This window comes from Heterodontus francisci, chromosome 5 (assembly GCF_036365525.1).
Source record: "Heterodontus francisci isolate sHetFra1 chromosome 5, sHetFra1.hap1, whole genome shotgun sequence".
NCBI lineage: Eukaryota > Metazoa > Chordata > Chondrichthyes > Heterodontiformes > Heterodontidae > Heterodontus > Heterodontus francisci.
This window is the reverse complement of record NC_090375.1, coordinates 174,015,680-174,036,062: the sequence shown is the minus strand read 5'-3', so window position 1 is coordinate 174,036,062 and position 20,383 is coordinate 174,015,680. Positions and strand designations below refer to the sequence as shown.

Here is a 20,383-nt window from a genome sequence, read left to right as displayed (position 1 = left end):
ATTGGTATCTTACTTAAGCTGGTAAAAGAGGTTGTTTCCGCTAATGTTCAAGTAGAACAAGCCAAAATTGAATTAGAGAAGCTGAGATTGGAAACGGAAGAAAAGAGAAAGACAATTACAACTTGCAACAAGAAAGCTTGAACCCGAAAGGGAAGAGAAAGGAAAAGAGAGTTAAAGAGAGAAAGGGAAGCCAGGAAATTTGAACTGGACAAAGCTTAAATTACACAAACTGGGAGCAACATGATTTGAAGATAAATCTGATTTAACTTCACATTTTGATTTGGCAAGGAATATTCACTTACTGCTTAAGTTCAGTGAGGAAGGAGTTGGAATGTATTTCTTGTCCTTTGAAAGAAGCTGCTACTAAGTTGCAAAGACTAAAGTAAAATTTGCTAATTTTATTGCAGTGTGTTAGTGAGAAAGCGTTAGAGGTATATTCAACACTTTCAGTGGAACAGTCAAGTAATTTATGAAGTGGTTAAAACTCAACGCTTATGAGTTGGTACCAGAGGCTTACAAACAGGGCCAGACATTTATGCGATTTTCTAGAGAGATAGAAATTATATTTGATTGATAATATTGGTTCATGAAGATTTTGCGAGATTTTGAAAGCCTTAGGGAAGTAATCCTAATGGAGGAATTTAAAAATAATATCCCTTCAGGAATAAGGTCCCATGTGGAAGAACAAAGTTGGTGAAATAAGGAATGCCACAGAAATTGCAGATGATTACCAACTGAGCCACAAAAGCAGTAGTTACAGGCCCCAGTTTGGAAACTTTCAGAGAAACTGGCAAGTTAGGAGGTGGATAATGAGATTTGTTTTTAGTGAAAGGGTAAAGGAGAGGTTACAGGAAACTCAGTGGTAAAAAAGATAGTCAGGAGACTAGAGTTCAGTCAAAAGGACCAACGTGCTATTTTTATAATAAAAGAGGGATATAAAATTGGAATGCTGGAAGTTGAAAGGCAAGCCAGTAGCTATGGTAGGTTTACTGACAGCCTGTCCTGAAAAGGATGCCTCAATACGTGGCGCTGTTGACAAGCCAGTGGCTTTGGTGATGTGGCACTGAATGTGACTTGAACAGAGTGCTGGGAGTTTGATGAGTTGACGGAGTTGGGTGAGGAGGGAAAGGAGGTGCTCCTTTGCTTTTCTAACTTTTTCACCCTGTAGGATTTGCTTCTTACTCTATTAGAGGGAAAGAAGCTAGTTGTTTGGTGAGTATATAAAGGTTAATAAAATTTATAAAAAAAGGAAAATAAATAATTGAATAAAATAATTAAGTAGTTAATTAAAACACATTAAGGATAGCAGGGCAGGTGGTGTGTCATGGCTGCAGCATGTGGGAGCTCCTGGATACCAATGTGATCCAGGGCAAACATGTCTGCAGTAAGTGTTTGTGGCTCGAGAAGCTTTGGTTCAGAGTCATTGAGCTGGAGGCCGACCTGCAGACACTGCGATACATCAGGGAGGGGGAAAATAATGAGATGGCAGATGAATTGAACAGATATTTTGCATCGGTCTTCAGTATTGAGGAGACAAGTAACATCGAAGAAATAGCTGTAAATCAGGAAATGGAAGGGAGGGAGGAACTCAAGAAAACTACCAGGGAAGTGGTACTGAGCAAACTGTTGGAGCTGCGGGCTGATAAGTCCCGGGGTCATGATGGACATCATCCTAGGATCTTAAAAGAAGTGGCTAGTGAGATAGTTGATGTGTTGATTTTAATTTTTCAAAATTCTCTAGATTCAGGGAAGGTTCCATTAGATTGGAAAATAGCGAATGTAACTCCTTTATTCAAAAAGCGAGGGAGTCAGAAAGCTGGAAACTACAGATCAGTTAGCTTTACATGTCTTAGGGAAAATGTTAGAAGCCATTAAAGACAGTACAGCAGGGCACTTAGAAAAATTCAAGATAATCAGGCAGAGTCAACATGATTTTGAAAACGGAAAATCATCTTTCATCAATTGTTAGGGAACTGCTTATTTAAAAATATTTTTTGGGGATTCATATTTTTAGAATCATAGACAATGGTTTATTTGGGAAAACTGAAAAGACTCCATTGATGTTTTTGACACGTTCACTGAAAGGACACTTGAGATGTTGTGTTTGAAAAGAACCTTTACTGGATATTACATGCCTTAAGATAAATAAATAATAGAAACCTTGGTGACTTGGGGGAGATGTTTACAGAGAAGTGACATATTACGTTTTGAGGGTCAGGAGTGGGTTTCGCTTCTGAGATGTTGTTTTGGTTCTGTTGGGGTGTGGACTGTTGTTGAAAGCTGTTGGAGATCAACCTGCTAACAGAGAAGCGCCCAGCTTGCCTCCTTCCTCTTGTCTCTGTAAAACACTGTATATCGAATGTGTGGGAGCTAAAGTCCATGATGCCATGTCTCACCTGAGAAGCTCCTGGAAAACCTGCCAGATTAACTCTTGACGTCGCCTGAAAAGAACCGCACCAGAAAAGATCCCAGTGACCCGTCTACATGTCCCCGGACGCCAGACTGTATGCCATTTTTGGACACAACATATTTCATCCGTTTTCTTAAGAATTAACAAGTATTTCGCCAAAGTATTCTTTTTTATCTCTTTTTTTGTAAGAGTTCTGCAAAGAAGATTTTTTTTTCTCTTTAACTAGTGTGTGTGCGTGCGAGTGTGTGTGGGGGGTACTTAAAAAGGGAACTTCCATATTTCAACCTGCTTGTTAATGCTTTGCTTCATTACTGGATAAGTCTTGTTTAATAATAAACTGATAATTTTGTTGTTTATTAAAGAAACCTGGTTGGTGTATTTTATTCTGGGATAAAGAGTAGATGATTGACCATATTGGTAACTGGGTAAACATTTAAATATATGTTGTGACTTGTGCAGAAGTGGAACTAGAAAAGACAGTGCACTTCTCCTGCCTCAGTCGCAAGACAATTTATTGGAGTTCTTTGAAGAAGTAACATGTGCTGTGGATAAAGGGGATCCGGTGGATGTACTGTGCTTAGATCAAAAGGCATTTGATAAGGTGTCACATCAAAGGTTATGATGGAAAATAAAAGCTCATGGTGTAGGGGGTAACATATTAGCATGGATAGAAGATTGGTTAGCTAACAGGAAACAGAGAGTAGGCATAAATGGGTCATTTTCTGGTTGGTAAGATACGAGTGGTGTGCCACAGGGATCAGTGCTGGGGCTGCAACTTTTTACAATTTATATAAATGACTTGGCGGAAGGGACCAAAGGTATGGTTGTTAAATTTGCTGATGACACAAAGATAGGTAGGAAAGTAAGCTGTGAAGAGGACATAACCTATCTATATCCCTTTGTAGCCTCATTAAGTGAGTGGGAAGAGATTTGGAAAATGGAGTATAACGTAGGAAAATGTGAAATTGTCCATTTTGGCAGAAAGAATAAAAAAGCAGCAGATCATCTACATCGTGAGAGATTGCAGAGCTCTGAGATGCAGAGGGATTTGGGTGTCCTAGTGCATGAATCGCAAAAGACTAGTATGCAGGTTCAGCAAGTAATTAGGAAGGCTAATAGAATGTTAGATTTTATTGCGTAGGGAATTGAATACAAAAGTAGGAAGGTTATTGCTTCAGTTATTCAGGGCATTGGTGAGACCACATCTGGAGTACTGTGTACAGTATTGGTCTCCTGATTTAGGAAGGATATAAATGCATTGGAGGCAGTTCAGAGAAGGTTTACTAGACTAATACCTGGAATGGGCGGGCTATCTTACAGGCTTGACTTGTATCCGCTGGAGTTTAGAAGAGTAAGAGGCAACTTGATTGAAACATATAAGATCCTGATGGGTCTTGACAGGGTGGATGTGGAAAGGATTTTTCCCCTTGTGGGAGAATCTAGAAATAGGGGTCACTGTTTAAAAATAAGGGATTGCCCATTTAAGACAGAGATGAGGATAAATTTTTTCTGAGGGTCATGAGTCTTTGAAACTCTCTCAAAAGGCAGTGGAAGCAGAGTCTCTGAATATTTTTAAAGCAGAAGTAGATAGATTCTTGAAAAGCAAGGGGGTGAAAGGTTACTGGGGGTAGGTGGGAATGTGGAGTTGAGGTTACAATCAGATCAGCCATGATCTTATTGAATGGCAGAGCAGGCTCGAGGAGCCTAGTGGCCTACTCCTGCTCCTAATTCGTATGTTCCTTTGTATGTTGGATAGTGAGCAGAAATGTCCTAAAGAATTAACTCAGGTCCCTGAAGGTTACAGAAGTTGTGTGTTCAGAGGTAAGATGTGCCCATATTTGTCAGATGAGGCAGGGAAGCCGAATGCGCTGCTTAGAGATACAGGGGCAACCCACTCATTAAATGGTAGCAAAGGACATAGACTTTCCTTCAAGTAGTGCTATGAATGTGAAAGTCATAGTGCGGGGCATTGAGGGGGTTATTTATCCATTACATAAGGTTAATTTGCAATGCGATTTAGTCACCACTCCAGTAACAGTGGGAATTGTCCCAGATTTGCATATTGAAAAGGGTGGATTTGTTGCTGGGGAATGGCTTAGCTGGGGATAAAGGATTGGCGTCTCCAGTAGTTTTTGAAAAGCCAGTTGAGGTTGCTGAAACGGAAGTGCTGCAGGAGGAATTTCCTGGAATATTCCCCCATTGTAACACTATTAAGACAATTATACCATCCTTACTGTTCTGATTGTGTGGTTGAATTCCCAATTGATGAGCAATTTCTGCATAACACTCATTAATGAGCTGAGTTAGTGCCATACCCAGACTCACCATGGAGAGCTACTTCTGAAATTGAAACACTTCCCAATATCCTCCTCAGAGAAATCTGTTACAATTCAAAGTTTCAAAAGATAAGTTTTCTGTATTCAGCACAAAAGTTTGCTCCCAAAACTAAGCCTTCACTCCCTATGAACCAAATCATAACCTTATGTACAATGTTACTTATAATCTGCTTTGACCATGGTGAAATGGTGAATGCGGGGAACAGGAGAGAAGGAGAAATATGTAGAGGCCAAACATGCCATTTAAAAAAACAAACTTGTATTAAAGCTATTTAACTATCCTTAAACTTACTTCAGCTGATCCTTCTATGATGTCATTAATAAACTTAATCAAGTCCTCAATGCTCTCAATTGCTCTTTCTGGTATAAAGTATTGTTGGTTTGAGGTATTCAGTACAACAATGGAAGGAACGATGACCTCACTGAAAGAAAATACGTAAGGGAAATTAAGACAAATTGCAACGGTTGATACAAAGTGATTTAACATTCTGGGTTCCATTTCTATTGAAGATTTTGTTCAATTTTGTTAAACGTAACTGACAATGAATACATGTGAATGTACTGAATTGCCACCATCAAGTGGTGGCAATTAGAACTACACCTTTTGAGTCCACTGACTAAATTGATGGACTCCCACACTAAAACTATTAGGTTAGGTGTTACCGTTTACACATTTCAAAATTAGTACAATTTAAATAGGACTATCTTTGCAAAGAATTGAAAGAATGTGAAGTTGCAAACAAAAATAACCCTTTAAAAGCTCATTAAAACAGAGAAAAACCGGGTTCTCCCAATAGTAAGTGCACTGTAGTGTGATACCAAAGCAGCCGAGTTAGGAAGGCCTTTGCTTTGATACTGAATCTGCATTGAACTGGCCAATATCAACCAGGATAAAAGTGAGGTGGCTACCATTGGTGTTAGGACCTTTGGGCTAGAGAGATGAAAGTGGGAAGAAAATCCATTGAAGTACTTTCGCCTGATTGCTGCCTAGCGATACCATTGCAAAATGTGCACGTATGCAAGGATAGGATAAAAGTTCTACTGTGATGCCACTTATGGTAAAATAACCTGTTGAAATTCGCTGTCTAAATCACTTCAACTAGATTGTCTTCAGGAGAAAAGGGATAAAAAAGTAAAAGGTATTGGCAGGGGTACTGCCTTCATCTGAGGCACAATTTTGGAATTTGCAGCAGGATTCTATTTGTTACAGCGCCTCCGAAAATTTAGCAATATGCAGTTCCTTATCCCAATGTCATCAAAATCGATGAAGCAGACACATTTTAAGTCTCTCTCTCTGCTAGTCTTAAGTGCAATTTTTCATATAGAAATGAAAATAAAATCCTTCAAAATATTAAAAGTTGTGAAACACTTCATAAAAATAACATTACCTCTTTTCCCAGTACTTCAGTCAAAATGCAGTGCCAGCAAACCTTCCCCCATGCTGTTGTATCCAAATTCACAGATTGAGAAATGTTTGGTATCTTTATTCCTCTCTTGCTGTCACTCACTGTTCTCAATCTCTAATTTAGCTTTTGGACTCTATTGTTCCTCAGTTTCTGATTTCTTGTTCTATTTCTCCAGTTATTTAACTCTCTGCATTTGTCTTTATGTTCGACAAATCTTTTTTCTCTCTGTACAATCTTTCTTTTCTCCATATTTGGAATGACAAAGAAATTGTGGGTCCCAACTGCAAACTAAACCAAGGATTGAAAGGTGAGCCAGTTGCAGTTTTCCAAGACTAAAAAAAATTGTAAATGTTTTGTCTCTGAGGATCTAATAATAAGATTGCAAGGGTACATGCTTGGTGGGACAAGTCACACAATATGGAGATCACAATGAGTATTTCTTTATAGCGCACCTCCACCCCCCCAAACAAACTGATCCATTCAAGTTACTTCTCCAGAGTCTTAGACAACATAAATCACCAATAATTTTAACATCCAGAAACATTTCCTGTTGAAGACAGTGAAGTTAAAATTCAAAACAGATGTTAAAAAGGTCCTGCCACATCGTCATAAAATTTCACAATGATTACTTTTCAAAGTAATTAATTAAAAATGAGCCAATACTTACTCCATTATGACACTGTTGATGTAATCAGCTCCATCTACATGTCCAAATTGGAAATTCCTGTTAACAAATTGAAATACAGTACGTTTCAAGTAAGAACTCTTAGTGCACCCCGTGAAACACAGTTCTTATTTCCACAAACGAGGGTTGTGGTGCCGACTAACAGGAGTTTTCTACTTCAGTGTAGCACTGAATATGCTGCATTGTCAGAGATTGTTGCCTTTTAGGGGAGATGTTAAACAAAGACTTGTCCGCTCTTGCAGGCGGATGTTAAAAAAAAATCCCACAGCACTATTCGAATAAACACAGGGGAGTTCAGTGTCCTGGCCTCAATCAACACCACTTAAAAAAGATTATCTGGTCATTTATCTCATTGTTGTTCGTGGGATCTTGTGTACACAATTTGGCAGCTGCGTTTCTGGGCAATACAACAGTGACTACACTTCAAAAGTTTGCAGGCTGTGAAGCACTTCTGAGTCTTGAAAGGTGCTTTATAAATGCAATTTTTTCTTTCATGGAATCATATAATTTTACACCATTTGACACATTGCACCTGTATCAGCTCTCTTTAAAAAAAAAACTATTCACAGTCCCAATCCACTGCCTTTTCACCAGATCATTTTAATTTTTTTCTTCGATATTTATCCACTTCCCCATTAAAAATTATAGGCAATTAGAGATGGGCAACAAATGCTGGCTTTGCCAGCGATGCTCACATCCCATGAAAGAATAAAAAAAATATGTCCATGTCCTCTAACTTCATAAAAACCATTCTTTTTAAGCGATGATCTTTAACCTATTCGTTGACTCACCAATTAGTTAGAATGGTTTCCCCCCCAGCTACTTCATCAAGATTCTCCCTAATTTTGAGGATTTCTTCTTGATCTTTTTTCTTTTGTAGTGAAAAGAGGCCCATTTTTTCTGGTTTCTACTCACAACTAAAGCCTCTCATCCATCACATCTAGTTTAACTTTTTTTTTAAAAACTGGAAGAATGAGTCACCTCACTTACTGTCACTTCTTTATAAACATAAAATGTAGGAAAACCCACCAGTGTGAGGTGACAATAGTGGAAATACTGAAAACATTTTCAGTTGCGTGCTTAAATGTGGGTGGTTAAAAGAATAAACATTTTGACAAGGTTATGAAAGTCAGATCAACCATGAGCAGCAAATCATACAATTATAGAACGGTTGCAGTGCAGGTGGCCGTCTGGCCCATTGTGTCCATGCCGGCTTGCTGCTAAACCCACTCCCTAGCCCTTTCTCCTAGCCCTGCAAATATTTTTGTCTTCATGTATTTATCCAATTCCCCTCTGACAACCTAAATTGTATGTGTTTCCACCACACTCTCAGATATTGCATTCCATATCCTAACCACTTGTTGCGTAAAAAAGGTTTTCCTCATGTTGCCATTGGTTCTTTTGCCGATCTCACCTTAAACTGGTGTCCTCTGGTTCTTGACCCATCTGCCGATGGGAACAGTTTATCTCTGTCTATTTTGCCTAGACTCCTCCCCCACCCCCCCCCCCCCCCCCCCACCCCACTGCTGGCAAGATTCCAGTGGCAGTGGGAAGAGGCCCTTATTTGGCCTCCGGGAAGATCGGGTCCAGCAATCCGAGCATCGGGTTCCGTGATGGCTGCTGCCGCTCCAATTCTCCGCCGCTGCCCACAATGCCACGGAACCCGATGTGGGAATGGGAACATCCAGACTTAACTGTGTGAGCACTTTTGGCACATGATGTCACTTCCAACAGAAAACTTAACATAGGTAACAAAGGTCAAAGATCTGACTGCTGGCTTGTTTTCCATACTGCATGCTGTAGTCCCATTTAAAAGCTGGCAGAATATCAGCATAAAATCTTGTCTAGGGTGCAAGTATCCTTTCTTTGGCCTCCTTATCTCGAGAGACAATGGGTAAGCGCCTGGAGGTGGTCAGTATCCTGCAAACTGGTAATAAGGCGTACTTCATACAAACTTACGAATTAGGAGCAGGAGTAGGCCACTCAGCCCTTCGAGCCTGCTCCGCCATTCAATAAGTTCATGACTTAACTGATTACTCCATGTTTCCACCTACCCCCGGTAACCTTCCACCCCCTTGCTCATCAAGAATCTATCTACCTCTGCCTTAAAAATATTCCAAGACTCTGCTTCCATCGCCTTTTGAAGAAGAGAATTCCAAAGACTCACAACCCTCAGAAAAAAAATTCTCACCTGTCTTAAATGGGCGACCCTTTATTTTTAAATAGTGACCCCTAGTTCTAGATTCTCCCACAAGGGGAAACATCCTTTCCACATCCACCCTGTCAAGACCCCTCAAGATCTTATATGTTTCAATCAAGATACTGCAGTTATACAGGGCCTTGTTGAGACCACATCTGGAGTACTGTGTGCAGTTTTGGTCTCCTTATCTGAGGAAGGATGTTCTTGCCATGGAGGGAGTGCAAAGATAATTTACTAGGCTGATTTCTGTGATGGCAGGATTGATGTATGAGGAGAGATTGGGTCGACTAGGCCTATATTCACCAGAGTTTAGAAGAATGAGGGGGGATCTCATAGAAATGTTTCAAATTCTAACAGGACTAGACAGGCTAGATGCAGGAGTCCAGAACCAGGGGTCACAGGCTCAGGATACGGGGTATGCCATTTAGAACTGAGATGAGGAGAAATTTCTTCACTCAAGGAGTGGTGAACCTGTGGAATTCTCTACTGCAGGAGGCAGTGGAGGCCAAGCAATTAAATATATTCATGAAGGAGATAGATATATTTCTTAATGCCAAAGGGATCAAGGGATATGGGGAGAAAGCGGGAACAGGGTACTGAATTAAGACGATCAGCCATAATCTTTTTTGAATGGCAGAGCAGGCCTGAAGGGCCATATGGCCTACTCCTGTTCCTATTTTCTATGTTTCTAAGTCGCCTCTTACTCTTCTAAATTCCAGCAGATACAGGCCTAGACTGTCCAATCTTTCCTTGTAAGACAGCCCACCCATTCCAGGTATTAGTCTAGCAAACCTTCTCTGTACTACCTCCAACGCATTATTTCCGCCGGTCGGGGAATAAAAAACATAGGGGCACAGTCTCAGGATAAGGGGCCGATCATTTAGGACTGAGACGAGGATAAATTATTTCACTCAAAGGGTTGTGAATCTTTGGAATTCTCTAACCCAGAGGGGCAGCTCCAGCGTTGAATACACTTAAGGCTGGGATGGACAGATTTTTGGTCTCTCCGGGAATCAAGGGATATGGCTAGCGGGCAGGAAACAGGAGTTGAATCCTAAGATTAGCCATGATCATTTTGAATGGAGGAGCAGGCTTGATGGGCCATATGGTCTACTCCTGCTCCTATTTCTTGTGTTCTTGTGACCATGTTAAAATGCAAACACTCTACACTTGCCCGCCCAGATAGCTTTCCACTTATTTATTTCTCTCTCTGTTTCAATCAGATTAAAATAGACTCCGAAAGACAGTCCAGTAATACCCTAACTAAGATGTTCTTTGGAACAATGTGATTTTCCTTTTGCAATTCCCTATTCTATTCTGATTGGCAGTCTCCAAAGACTAGAGAAACTGGGATTGCTCTACTTGGAGCATAGAATGATAAGGGGAGATTTAATAGAAATGATATCAAAACTCTTCGTAAGTTTGAGCATATGTAGGGAGAAACTGTTAACAAATGGCAGCAGGGTTGGTAACCAGAGGGTAGAGATTTAAGGCAGTTGGCAAAAGACCAAAGGAAAGATTTTTTTTTAATGTATTGAGTTATGATGTTCTGGACTACATTGCCTGATAGAGTGGTGGAAGGAGATTCAATATTTCAATAAAAGTCCTTCAGCCCTGGTATAAGTCTAGTAAATCTCCTGTGCACTCTCTCCGAGGCCTTGATTTCCTTCCTAAAATGTGCTGCCCAGAATTGGACACAATACTCCAGCTGGGGCCTAACGAGTGTTTTTTAAAGGTTTAGCGTAACTTCCTTGTTTTTGTAGGCTATGCCTCTATTTTTGAAGTCCAGATCGTGTATGTTTTTAACCATCTTATCAACTTGAATTGCAGACTTGTGTATGTGAACCCCAGGTCTCTATGTTCCATTACCCTCTTTAAAATTGTACCATTTTGTTTACATTTCCCATCATTCTTCCATCCCAAATGCATCACTTCATATTTCTCTGTAGTAAATTTCATCTGCCATGTGTCTGCCCATTTCATTAGCCTATGTCCCCAGAAGTTTGCTACTATCCTCTTTACGGCTTACTGCATCCTCAAAATATTTATCAACTAACCTGTGAAACTGTGCCCTGTAGCCAGTAGCAACTTCATGAGTAATGGCCTTTAAGCTGGAATAAAAAAGAAAAATGTAAGAACGCACTAGCAGTTTTACAGCAGAGACATGTGCATTGCAGTTTATCCTGCATTATTACTGGAACGAGTAATTAGAAAATATTAGCTTAGCAAAAAGCTGATTCTTTTCTCAACCCGGTCCTTTAATCAGCTAACTAAAGAGTGCAAAATATCATCTGAATTATCAGAGACTGGCTGAACTGGAAAGGGTTTCTCGGAGGCATAGAAGATGTCCTTTTCTTCTCATATGCAATACCTGGCTTCGACCCATGCACCGGAAATGACAACAACAAACCCAGCCCCATCGACCCTGCAAAGTAGTCCTTACCAACATCTAGGGGCTTTTGCCAAAATTGAGACATCGGTCAAGCAACAGCCTGACAATCATACTCACGGAATCATACCTTACATCCAATATCCCAGACACCACCATCACTATTCCTGGGTCTGTCGTGCCCCACCAGCAGTACAGACCTACGAGAGGTAATGGCACAGTGATATACAATTGAGAGGGAATTTAGACCTGGGAGTTCTCAACATTGACGCGGGACCCCATGAAGTCTCATGGGGCATCAGGTCAAACATGGGCAAGGAAACCTCTCGCTGATTACCACCCTCAGCTGATGGATCAGTGCTCCTTCATGTTGGACTCCACTTGGAAGCAGCACTGAGGGTGGCAAGGGCACAGAGTGTACTCTGGGTGGGGAACTTCAATGTCCATCACCAAGTGTGGCTTGGTAGCATCACTACTGACCGAGCTGGCCGAGTCCTGAAGGAAATATCTGCCACACTGGGCCTGTGGCATGTGCTGAGGGAACCAAGAGGGAAAAATCTACTAGACCTTATCCTCACCAATCTACAGTTGCAGATGCATCTGTCGATGACGGTATTGGTAGGAGTGACCACCATACAATTCTCGTGAAAACAAAGTCCCATCTTTAACGGAGGATACCCTCCATTGTGCTGTGTAGTACTACTAAATGCTAAATGGGATAGATTCAGATCAGATCTGGTTGCTTAAAACCAGGTATCCATGAGGCCTGTGGACCATCAGCAGCAGCAGAATTGTATTCAACCACAATCTGTAACCGGCATATCCCCCCATTCTACTATTACTATCAAGTTGAGGGATCAACCCTGCTCCAATGAGGAGTGCAGGACAGCATGCCAGAAGCAGCACCAGGCAAACTGTTACGCCTAAGGGGGGAGGGCTGCACTGTTTTTTCTAGTTCCACTTCTCCACAGATCACAACATATATTTAGACTTTTATCTAGTTACCGATACGGTCAATTATAGACTCGATTTTTATCCCAGAATAAAATACACCACCAGGTTTCTTTTATAAACAAAATTAGTTTATAATAAAGCAAGACTTAACCAGCAACGAAGCAAAGCATTAACGCACAGATTGAAATATGAAAATTCCCATTTTACCATAGACCCTCACACACACATAGGTTAACTGAAAAATAGAGATTTTTTTTCTTTCGAGCTCTGTTACCAAAAAACAGAAAAGAATACTTTGGCCAAATACTTGCTAGTTCTTGAAGAAAAAAAAAAGATATGGAAAGATGTCAATTGCCCCTTTTTGGTTTGGCGTCCCAAATACACGCAGATGGCTGTCACTGGGATCTTTCTAGAACATTTATTAGGTGACGCTGAAGATCAGTTTGGCAGGCTTTCCAGAAGAAATGCGGCATCAATTTCTCTACTTCTTACACGCGCTTCTAAGAGCTTCTCAAAGAGATGGAAAAGCTGGCAGGTTTTTCAAAGAGATGGAAAGGCTGAGCTGAGGTTTTCTCCAACTTCAGGTTGATTCTGAAACTCCTTTCAAAACACTGTCCAAACCCCAACTGACTGTCCAAAGTGAAATCAAAATAATATCTCAAGAGTCAAGCCTCCTGATCTCTATAAATCTTGACCTGTCACTTCTCCGTAAACATCTTCAAGTCAAAAGCCCCTGCTGGGTACTTATCTGAAGACAGGTGACTTCCAGCAAATGTTGTTCTCAAACAATACCTCTCAGTGTCCTTTCAATTACCCCAGTGGAAAAAAGCATCCATGGAATGCTTTTCCGTTTTCCCAAATAAAACAATGTCCATAATTCTAAAATATACGAGTCCTCAAAAAAATCTTTAAAAATATAGAAGCACCGTCATAATACCTAAAAATGAAGCTAGAACACAGGACTACATGCATAGTGAACAGCAGAAGCAGCATGCAACAATGGTTAAGTGATCCCACAACCAGCGGATCAGGTCAAAGCTCTGCAGTCCTGTCACATCCAGTTGTGAATGGTGGAGGACAATTAAACAACTAACAGCAGGAGAAGGGCCCATAAATATCTCCATCCTCCATGATGGGGGAGCCTAGCACATCAGCGCGAAAGACTAAAGCATTCGCAACAATCTTCAGCCAGAAGTGCCAAGTAGATGATCCATCTCAGCCTCCTCCTGAGGTTCTCTGCTTCACAGATGCAAATCTTCAGCCAATAAGATTTACTTTGCGTGGCATCAAGAAATGACTGAACGCACTGGATACTGCAAAGGCTATGGGCCCTAACAACATCCCAGCTGCATTACTGAAGACTTGTGCTGCAGAACTAGCTGCGCCCCTGGGTTCCTGTAGACTGGAAAGCAGCAAATGTAACGCCACTATTTACGAAGGGAGCAAGAGAGAAAACAGAACTACAGACCTGTTAGTATGATGTCAGTAGTAGGGAAAATGTTAGCAACTATTCTAAAGGATGAGATAACTGGACACTTCCAAAATAATGATATGATTGGGCAGCCAGCATGGATATGTGAAAGGGAAATCATGTTTGACAAACCTGTTGGAGTTTTTTGAGGATGCTATTTGTAGCATAGATAAACAAAAACCAGTGGATGTGGTGTATTTGGATTTTCAGAAAGCTTTTGATAAGGTCCCACACAGAAAGTTAGTAAACAAAATTAGAGCACATGGGATTGGGGTAACATACTGCAATGTATTGAGAAATAGTTAGCAGACAGAAAGCAGAGAGTAGGAATAAATGGGTCATTCTCAGGATGGCAGGCTGTTACCAGTGGGGTACTGCAAGGATCAGTGCTAGGGCCATTGCTGTTCACAATCTATATAAATAATTTGCATATGGGGACCAATTGAAATATTTCCAAATTTGCTGATGACACAAAACTAAGAGGGAATGCAAGTTGTGAGGAGGATGCAAGAAGGCTTCGAGGGGACTTGGACAGGCTAAGTGAATGGACAAACACATGGCAGAGGGAATATAATGTGAATAAGTGTGGAGTGATCCACTTTGGTAGAAAAAACAGAAAGGCAGATTATTTCTTTAATGGTAAGTAGGGAAGTGTTGATGTCCAAAGTGACCTGGGTGTCCTTGCTCATGAGTTACTAAAAGCTCATATGCAGGTGCAGAAAGCAATTAAGGCAGCAATTGGTATGTTGGCCTTCAGTGCAAGGGGATTTGAGTAGGGCAGTAAAGATGTCTTGCTGCAATTGTATACAGCTTTGGTGAAACTGCACCTATTGTGTACAGTTTTGGTTTCCTTATCGAAGGAACGATATACTTGCCATAGAGGGATTGCAACGGAGGTTCACCAGACTAATCCCTGAGATGGCGGGATTGTCTTATGAGGAGAGTTTGCAGAAACTGGGCCTATATTCTTTAGAGTTTAAAAGAATGAAAGGTGATCTCATTGAAACTTACAAAATTCTTACAGGGCGTGACAGGGTAGATGTGGAGAGGATGTTTCCTCTGGCTGGTGAGTCCAGAACAAGGGGACAGTCTCAGAATAAGGGGCAGGCCATTTAAGACTGAGATGGGGGGGAATTTCTTTACTCAGAGTGGTGAATCTGTGGAATTCTCTACCCCAGAGGCTGTGGAAGTTAATCACTGAGCATGTTCAGGACAGAAATCAAAAGATTTCTGGATACTAATGACATTAAGGGATATGGGGATAGGGGGGGGGGAATGGCGTAGAGGCAGACAGTCATGATCTGTTTGAATGGCGGAGCAGCTCGACGGGCCAAATGGCCTACTCCTATTTCCTATGATCCCTAGCCAAGCTGTTTCTGAACAGCTACAACACTGGCATCTACCTGACTGTGGAAAATTGCCCACGTCTGTCCTGTCCACAAAACACTGGATAAATCCAATCCAGCCAACTACCTCCCCATCAGTCTACTTGCGATCAAAGAGAAGAAAGGTTTCGTCACCAGTGTTATAAAGTGCCAATTAAATAGCAATAACCTGCTCAATGATGCTCTGTGTGTTCCACAAGGGTCACTCAGCTCCTGACCTCATTACAGCCTTGGTTCAAACATGGATGAAAGAGCTAAATTCCAGAGATGTGGTGAGAGCGATTGCCCTTGATATCAAGGCAGCATTTGACCGAATATGACATCAAGGAGCCAAAACTGTGGTCAATGAGAATCAGGTGGGAAACTCGCCACAGGTTGGAGTCATACCTAGCACAAAGGAAGATGGTTGTGGCAGTTACAGGCCAATCATCTCAGCCCCAGGATATTTCTGGAGGAGTTCCTCAGGGTAGTATCCTAGGTCCAACCATCTTCAGCTGCTTCATCAATGACCTTCCCTCCATCATAAGGTCAGAACTGGTGGTGACTATACAATGTTCAATACCATTCACAACTCCTCAGATTATGACAACATTCAATCTTGGGCTAAGTGGCAAATAACATTCGCGCCGGACAATGACCATCTCAAACAAGACAGAGTCTAACCATGGGAGGCCAGCCAGGAGACGACTGGAATTATTGATTCTGAAGGTGACAAAGGCATAGATGAGGGTTTCAGCAGCACTTGGGCAGAGGTTGGGTCAGAGCAGGTAATGTTAATGCTAGAGAAGATGTTCAGAAGTTCATCACAGGGTCAAATAGAACAATGCAGCTGCAAGCAGTCTGGGTTAGCCTGAGACAGTGGCAATGGAGACAGATGGAATCGACAGTAAGGGTACAGCGTTTATTGGGGGGGGGGGGGGAAAAGAGGAGCGAGGGAGTGTAGTTAAATTAGGTTTAAAATGAGGAAACTTTGTTTCATTCAAGACTGCATGTTGGACAAGCAATCTGAATACAGAGACAGTGAAGAGGTTGAGGGAGGTGGTGGAGAGTTAGACTTGGGTGTCATTGGCAGACACGTGGATGTTGCCAAAGGAAGCATGCAAATATGGAGGAAAAGGAGAGGACCAAGGATCAATCCTTGGGTGACTGCGCTGGTACGATATGCGGTCAGAAGAGATGTCATTGCTAATGATGCTCTGTCTATGATTTGATAGGCAAGTGTAGAACCAAGTGAGGGCAGCATGCTGAGCTAGGCAACTGAAGAAGTATTAGAAAATGGTGTGCTCAACTATGTCAAAGCCTGCAGAGTCAAGGATACACTGCATCATAGTTACAATCAAAGGATGGTTCGGGTAATTGCGGTGGGAGCAGAAACCTGATTGGAGAGATTCAAACAGAGAGCTGCAGCAAAGATGGGCAGCAAAGGTAGGCAACATGTTCAAGAACATTAGAGCGGGAAATTAGGTTGCAAATGGTGTGGTAGTTGCAAGGGCAGAGGAGTCAAAAGGTGGGTCTTTTTGAGGACAGGTTGATGACAGTGGTTTTGAAAGTCAGAGGGACAGTATCAGAGAAGCGGGAAGTATTTACAATGTCAGCTAGCACCAGGGCCAGGAAGGGAAGTGGATGGTCAGCAGTTTAGTGGGAAATGAATCAAAAGAGCAGACGCTATGTCTTGCATATGAGATGATCTCAGAGTGGGTGTGACTAGAGATACCAGTCTTGGCAAGCTGGAATAATTCACAATTTCTTTAATAACAGTGAACAAAATTATTTTTAAGAAAACACACAAATTGAAAGGATCTGTTTCTCTCATGCACAAGAAGGAATGGATTAAAGCATTGATACTGCAGATCCAAACCACTTATATGATAAATTGTCAAGTTAATCATTAATTCCTCGATAGTGCGGGAAGGTGGAGTTGAGATAGATCATCAGCCATGATCTTATTTAATAGTGAAGCAGGCCTTGAAGGTTGAATAGCCTACTCTATTTCTTATGCTCATATGTTTTTTGTGTGCAGTTGCAATTAGATCAAAACAATGGGAAACAATGGGAGACATTGGCTGATAGTGGTTTCCAAGATGGTCAGTTTTATCTTTGGGACTAATGCTTGTATCCAGTTCCAAAGTCCTTTTCCGTGATTATCTGGAGCTCTCCTAATAAAAGGAGTCCATGCATACTCAACAACATAACTTCCTATAACAATAAAATTCTACTCCCCAAAGTCTTTATACAAGACCTTTGCAGCAAACCTGAAATAAAATGAACTTGTAAATTCATTTCTCTCACTTGAAATTGTAGCACTGCATTCCTGGTGACTTGTACATTAGTGGTTACAATACTTATTTATAAGAAGGGTAGTATGAAAAATACAGTATCTTGTTTTGAGCCTGGAGTTGAGGTGCTTCACTGAAGCAGCTACAGCAAACCTCTAAACTATTATATACCAGACCTATGAGCATCTAAATGATGATATTCAGTTTTGCCATGGCAGTGATCGCTCTTCAATGAAGGTTAAGAGTTTACACCTTGGTAAAAAGCAATTTTTGCAACCAGTAGAATCAAAGACACTATCTAAGAATTTTTAAGGCAAGAACATGCTGATGTTTCCTTACATTGCTGATAAGATGCCTGTGTCGGAGAGGGTGGAAATGGACCGAAGCTTTTCTGAACATTGGCAATATTGTAGAAATGAAGAAATACACTCCCTCAACACTTAATAATTACAACTTTTATTCATTTGCTCAAAGGTTGGTAAACTCTATCTTTAGAGTAAGCCAAGTATAGCTTCACATAAAATTTGTTCATAATTATAGTGTTGGAAATAACTTGAAAACATTGCAGGTGGTGAAACTGGGGCAAGTGTGCAGATCACTTAGCATTCATGCCAGCCTTATAAAAAGGCCTTGTGCAGGCTGTTTCAAACCAGGTAAGAGCTCAGAATACAGTTGCAGAATATTTACATGGGATCTATTTGCAAAAGCTACTTTTTGCACACATTGGGACCAGTTCATCTTGTAACTAACAGAAGAAAGAAAGAAATACAAATTCATTAGTGGGGTAAAAATTCAATAATAGACGTTTGCAAAGTTCCTGCATGAAAAATTCTTGAATACACAGATGTCCCTCTTACCTTACCTGTCTGTTGTGGAATACAATTGAAGGAAAAGTGTTAAATTGTCAGTTTCACTGTGCTGGATTTTTTTTAAACAAGACAAGGTACAATTATCTTCAATATGAAAATTAAATATTTTATATACACACAGTATTTTATACAGATAACTAACATTGTGTGCAAGAGAAAAGTAACAATTCAGTGGAATGGCTCAATGGAAATGGAGTCATTTGGGATGGCAACGTCAAATAGTCTATGCAAAGAAAAATGTCTGCTTAATCAGAATATCTTGTTTTTCCTTCTTTCCTCACAGATTTCTACAGTATTTGACAAAATTGTAATTTAATCGGATCTTCCAATATTTTGTAAGAAACCCCTGTCCCGACATGATTTATTTCAAATTTTACAGGATAATGACACCAATACAACACAATGACAGCGCCACTGTAAGCATCTTCGGAGGGGTGTGCGTGTGGGGCGGGGGTTGCGGGTTGGCAAGAGGGGTTAAAAAAAGTGAAAAGAGAATTTTTACCCCACTAATGAATTTGTATTTGCTTATTTATTTCATTAGAATATCATTTCCTACAGTTCTCAAAAGATTAAATTTATAATATGTTTGCGCTGAAGCAGCAGGATCACTTGTATTAGGCCACAACACACAAGGAACAACTCTGTCCTCATTTGCATGACCACTTCCATCACAGAGCAGTATAGAAGACAACACAAAATGGCTTGTGAAAAGTACACTATTAAATGGATGCGTTCAATATTTATTCCGTTCCAGCATGTGAAAAAAATTGTAAAGACGTCAGTTTTTGGGAGTACATTGTCAGGCACTAAGCAATATTTAACTGAATTTGTACTGTACAAGGTATACTATGGTTGTCAACCCTGTTTGAACATACTCCTAGAGTTTATCATCACATGCCTCCAGCAGCACTGCCCATTTCTCCTCCCCCTCACCCCCATCACTAATACTTTTATAACTAATAAATCAAAGTGTTCAAAGAAAATGAAAAACACACTTTTTTAAAAAATGCCCTATGACTTTTCTCCCAGGTTGCTCATACGTGTTCAGAAGATTCCAGGGCAATTCAGGAGGATTAAAGGACACCATCTTACCTACTATGCTCCTCGGATGAATTCTTGCTGTCAATAACTGCAACCACCACCAGTTTTCCTGAAGAATTAAAGCAGACATTACAAGTGAAGGACTCTGTTAAGACGAAAACAACTTGCAAAGAATAATTCTACTACCAAATCAACTAAAGAATACGTGAACACTGCTCTCATAGTATGAGCACCATTTTTTAAACAGGTAAAGTATCAGTCAAAATATTTTCTTTATGGCCAACACATGAACACCAGTCATTAAAGCTGATTTTCTGGTGGCAACTGAGAACATTGGGTGTTTCTCTCACCACTGCTTTTGCTTTCCATTTGTTAAATCTGTTGTGTCTTTTTCTGCTTACTGTACTTTAATACCCACTTTTCCCCACTCATTAGCTTTCCATTTCTTTTCAAGTCTTTCAGAAATGTCCTATTTACAAAGCTCTATTTAGCTACAAATTTAATGCAACAAGCCAATTAAAAAAATTATAATATGATAGGCACCCAAGACTGGATTAACATTTGCCAACTAATTCTATGGTATTTTAATTTTTGGAATTGTTTCAGATATTGAGGTAGTTTGATCAGTGCAAGATTTTCACAATTACTGTAAAATTATTTCTGACTGCAGAAAACAAGTCATAAAACAGATGAAACAGCTGAACAAGTCATTTAAACGCCAATGAACTTCGGAGGGCACAGCAATCCTAAATTCTGAACTAAGTCTTGATCGGGCATATTACTCTGAAATCAAGGGCAAGAATGCACATCACTGGGGTTGAAAGTTGAGGTGCATGGAAAAGGCACTAAAACGTAAATCTGGCATTGCAGCTAAGCATACAATTCATGACTTAGAGGCAATAAAGATCACTCTGCCAAATCAGAATTTTACTGTAAAGTAAAATGCTTAAGGGCCATTAGT

The 20,383-nt window shown here is 40.6% G+C and overlaps 1 protein-coding gene across 1 annotated transcript in view; it reads right to left on the bottom strand.

Moving 5' to 3' along the window:
• The window catches only part of LOC137370139 (protein disulfide-isomerase TMX3-like), a 171,029-nt gene that overhangs the window by 7,012 nt on the left and 143,634 nt on the right, over positions 1-20,383 (bottom strand). Inside the window, exons 11-14 of the mRNA XM_068032348.1 lie at positions 19,474-19,531; positions 11,095-11,148; positions 6,820-6,876; positions 5,039-5,168 (exon numbers count right to left, since the gene is read on the bottom strand). Coding sequence (XP_067888449.1) covers positions 5,039-5,168; positions 6,820-6,876; positions 11,095-11,148; positions 19,474-19,531 — 299 coding nt within the window. The remainder of the gene's footprint in view (positions 1-5,038; positions 5,169-6,819; positions 6,877-11,094; positions 11,149-19,473; positions 19,532-20,383) is intronic.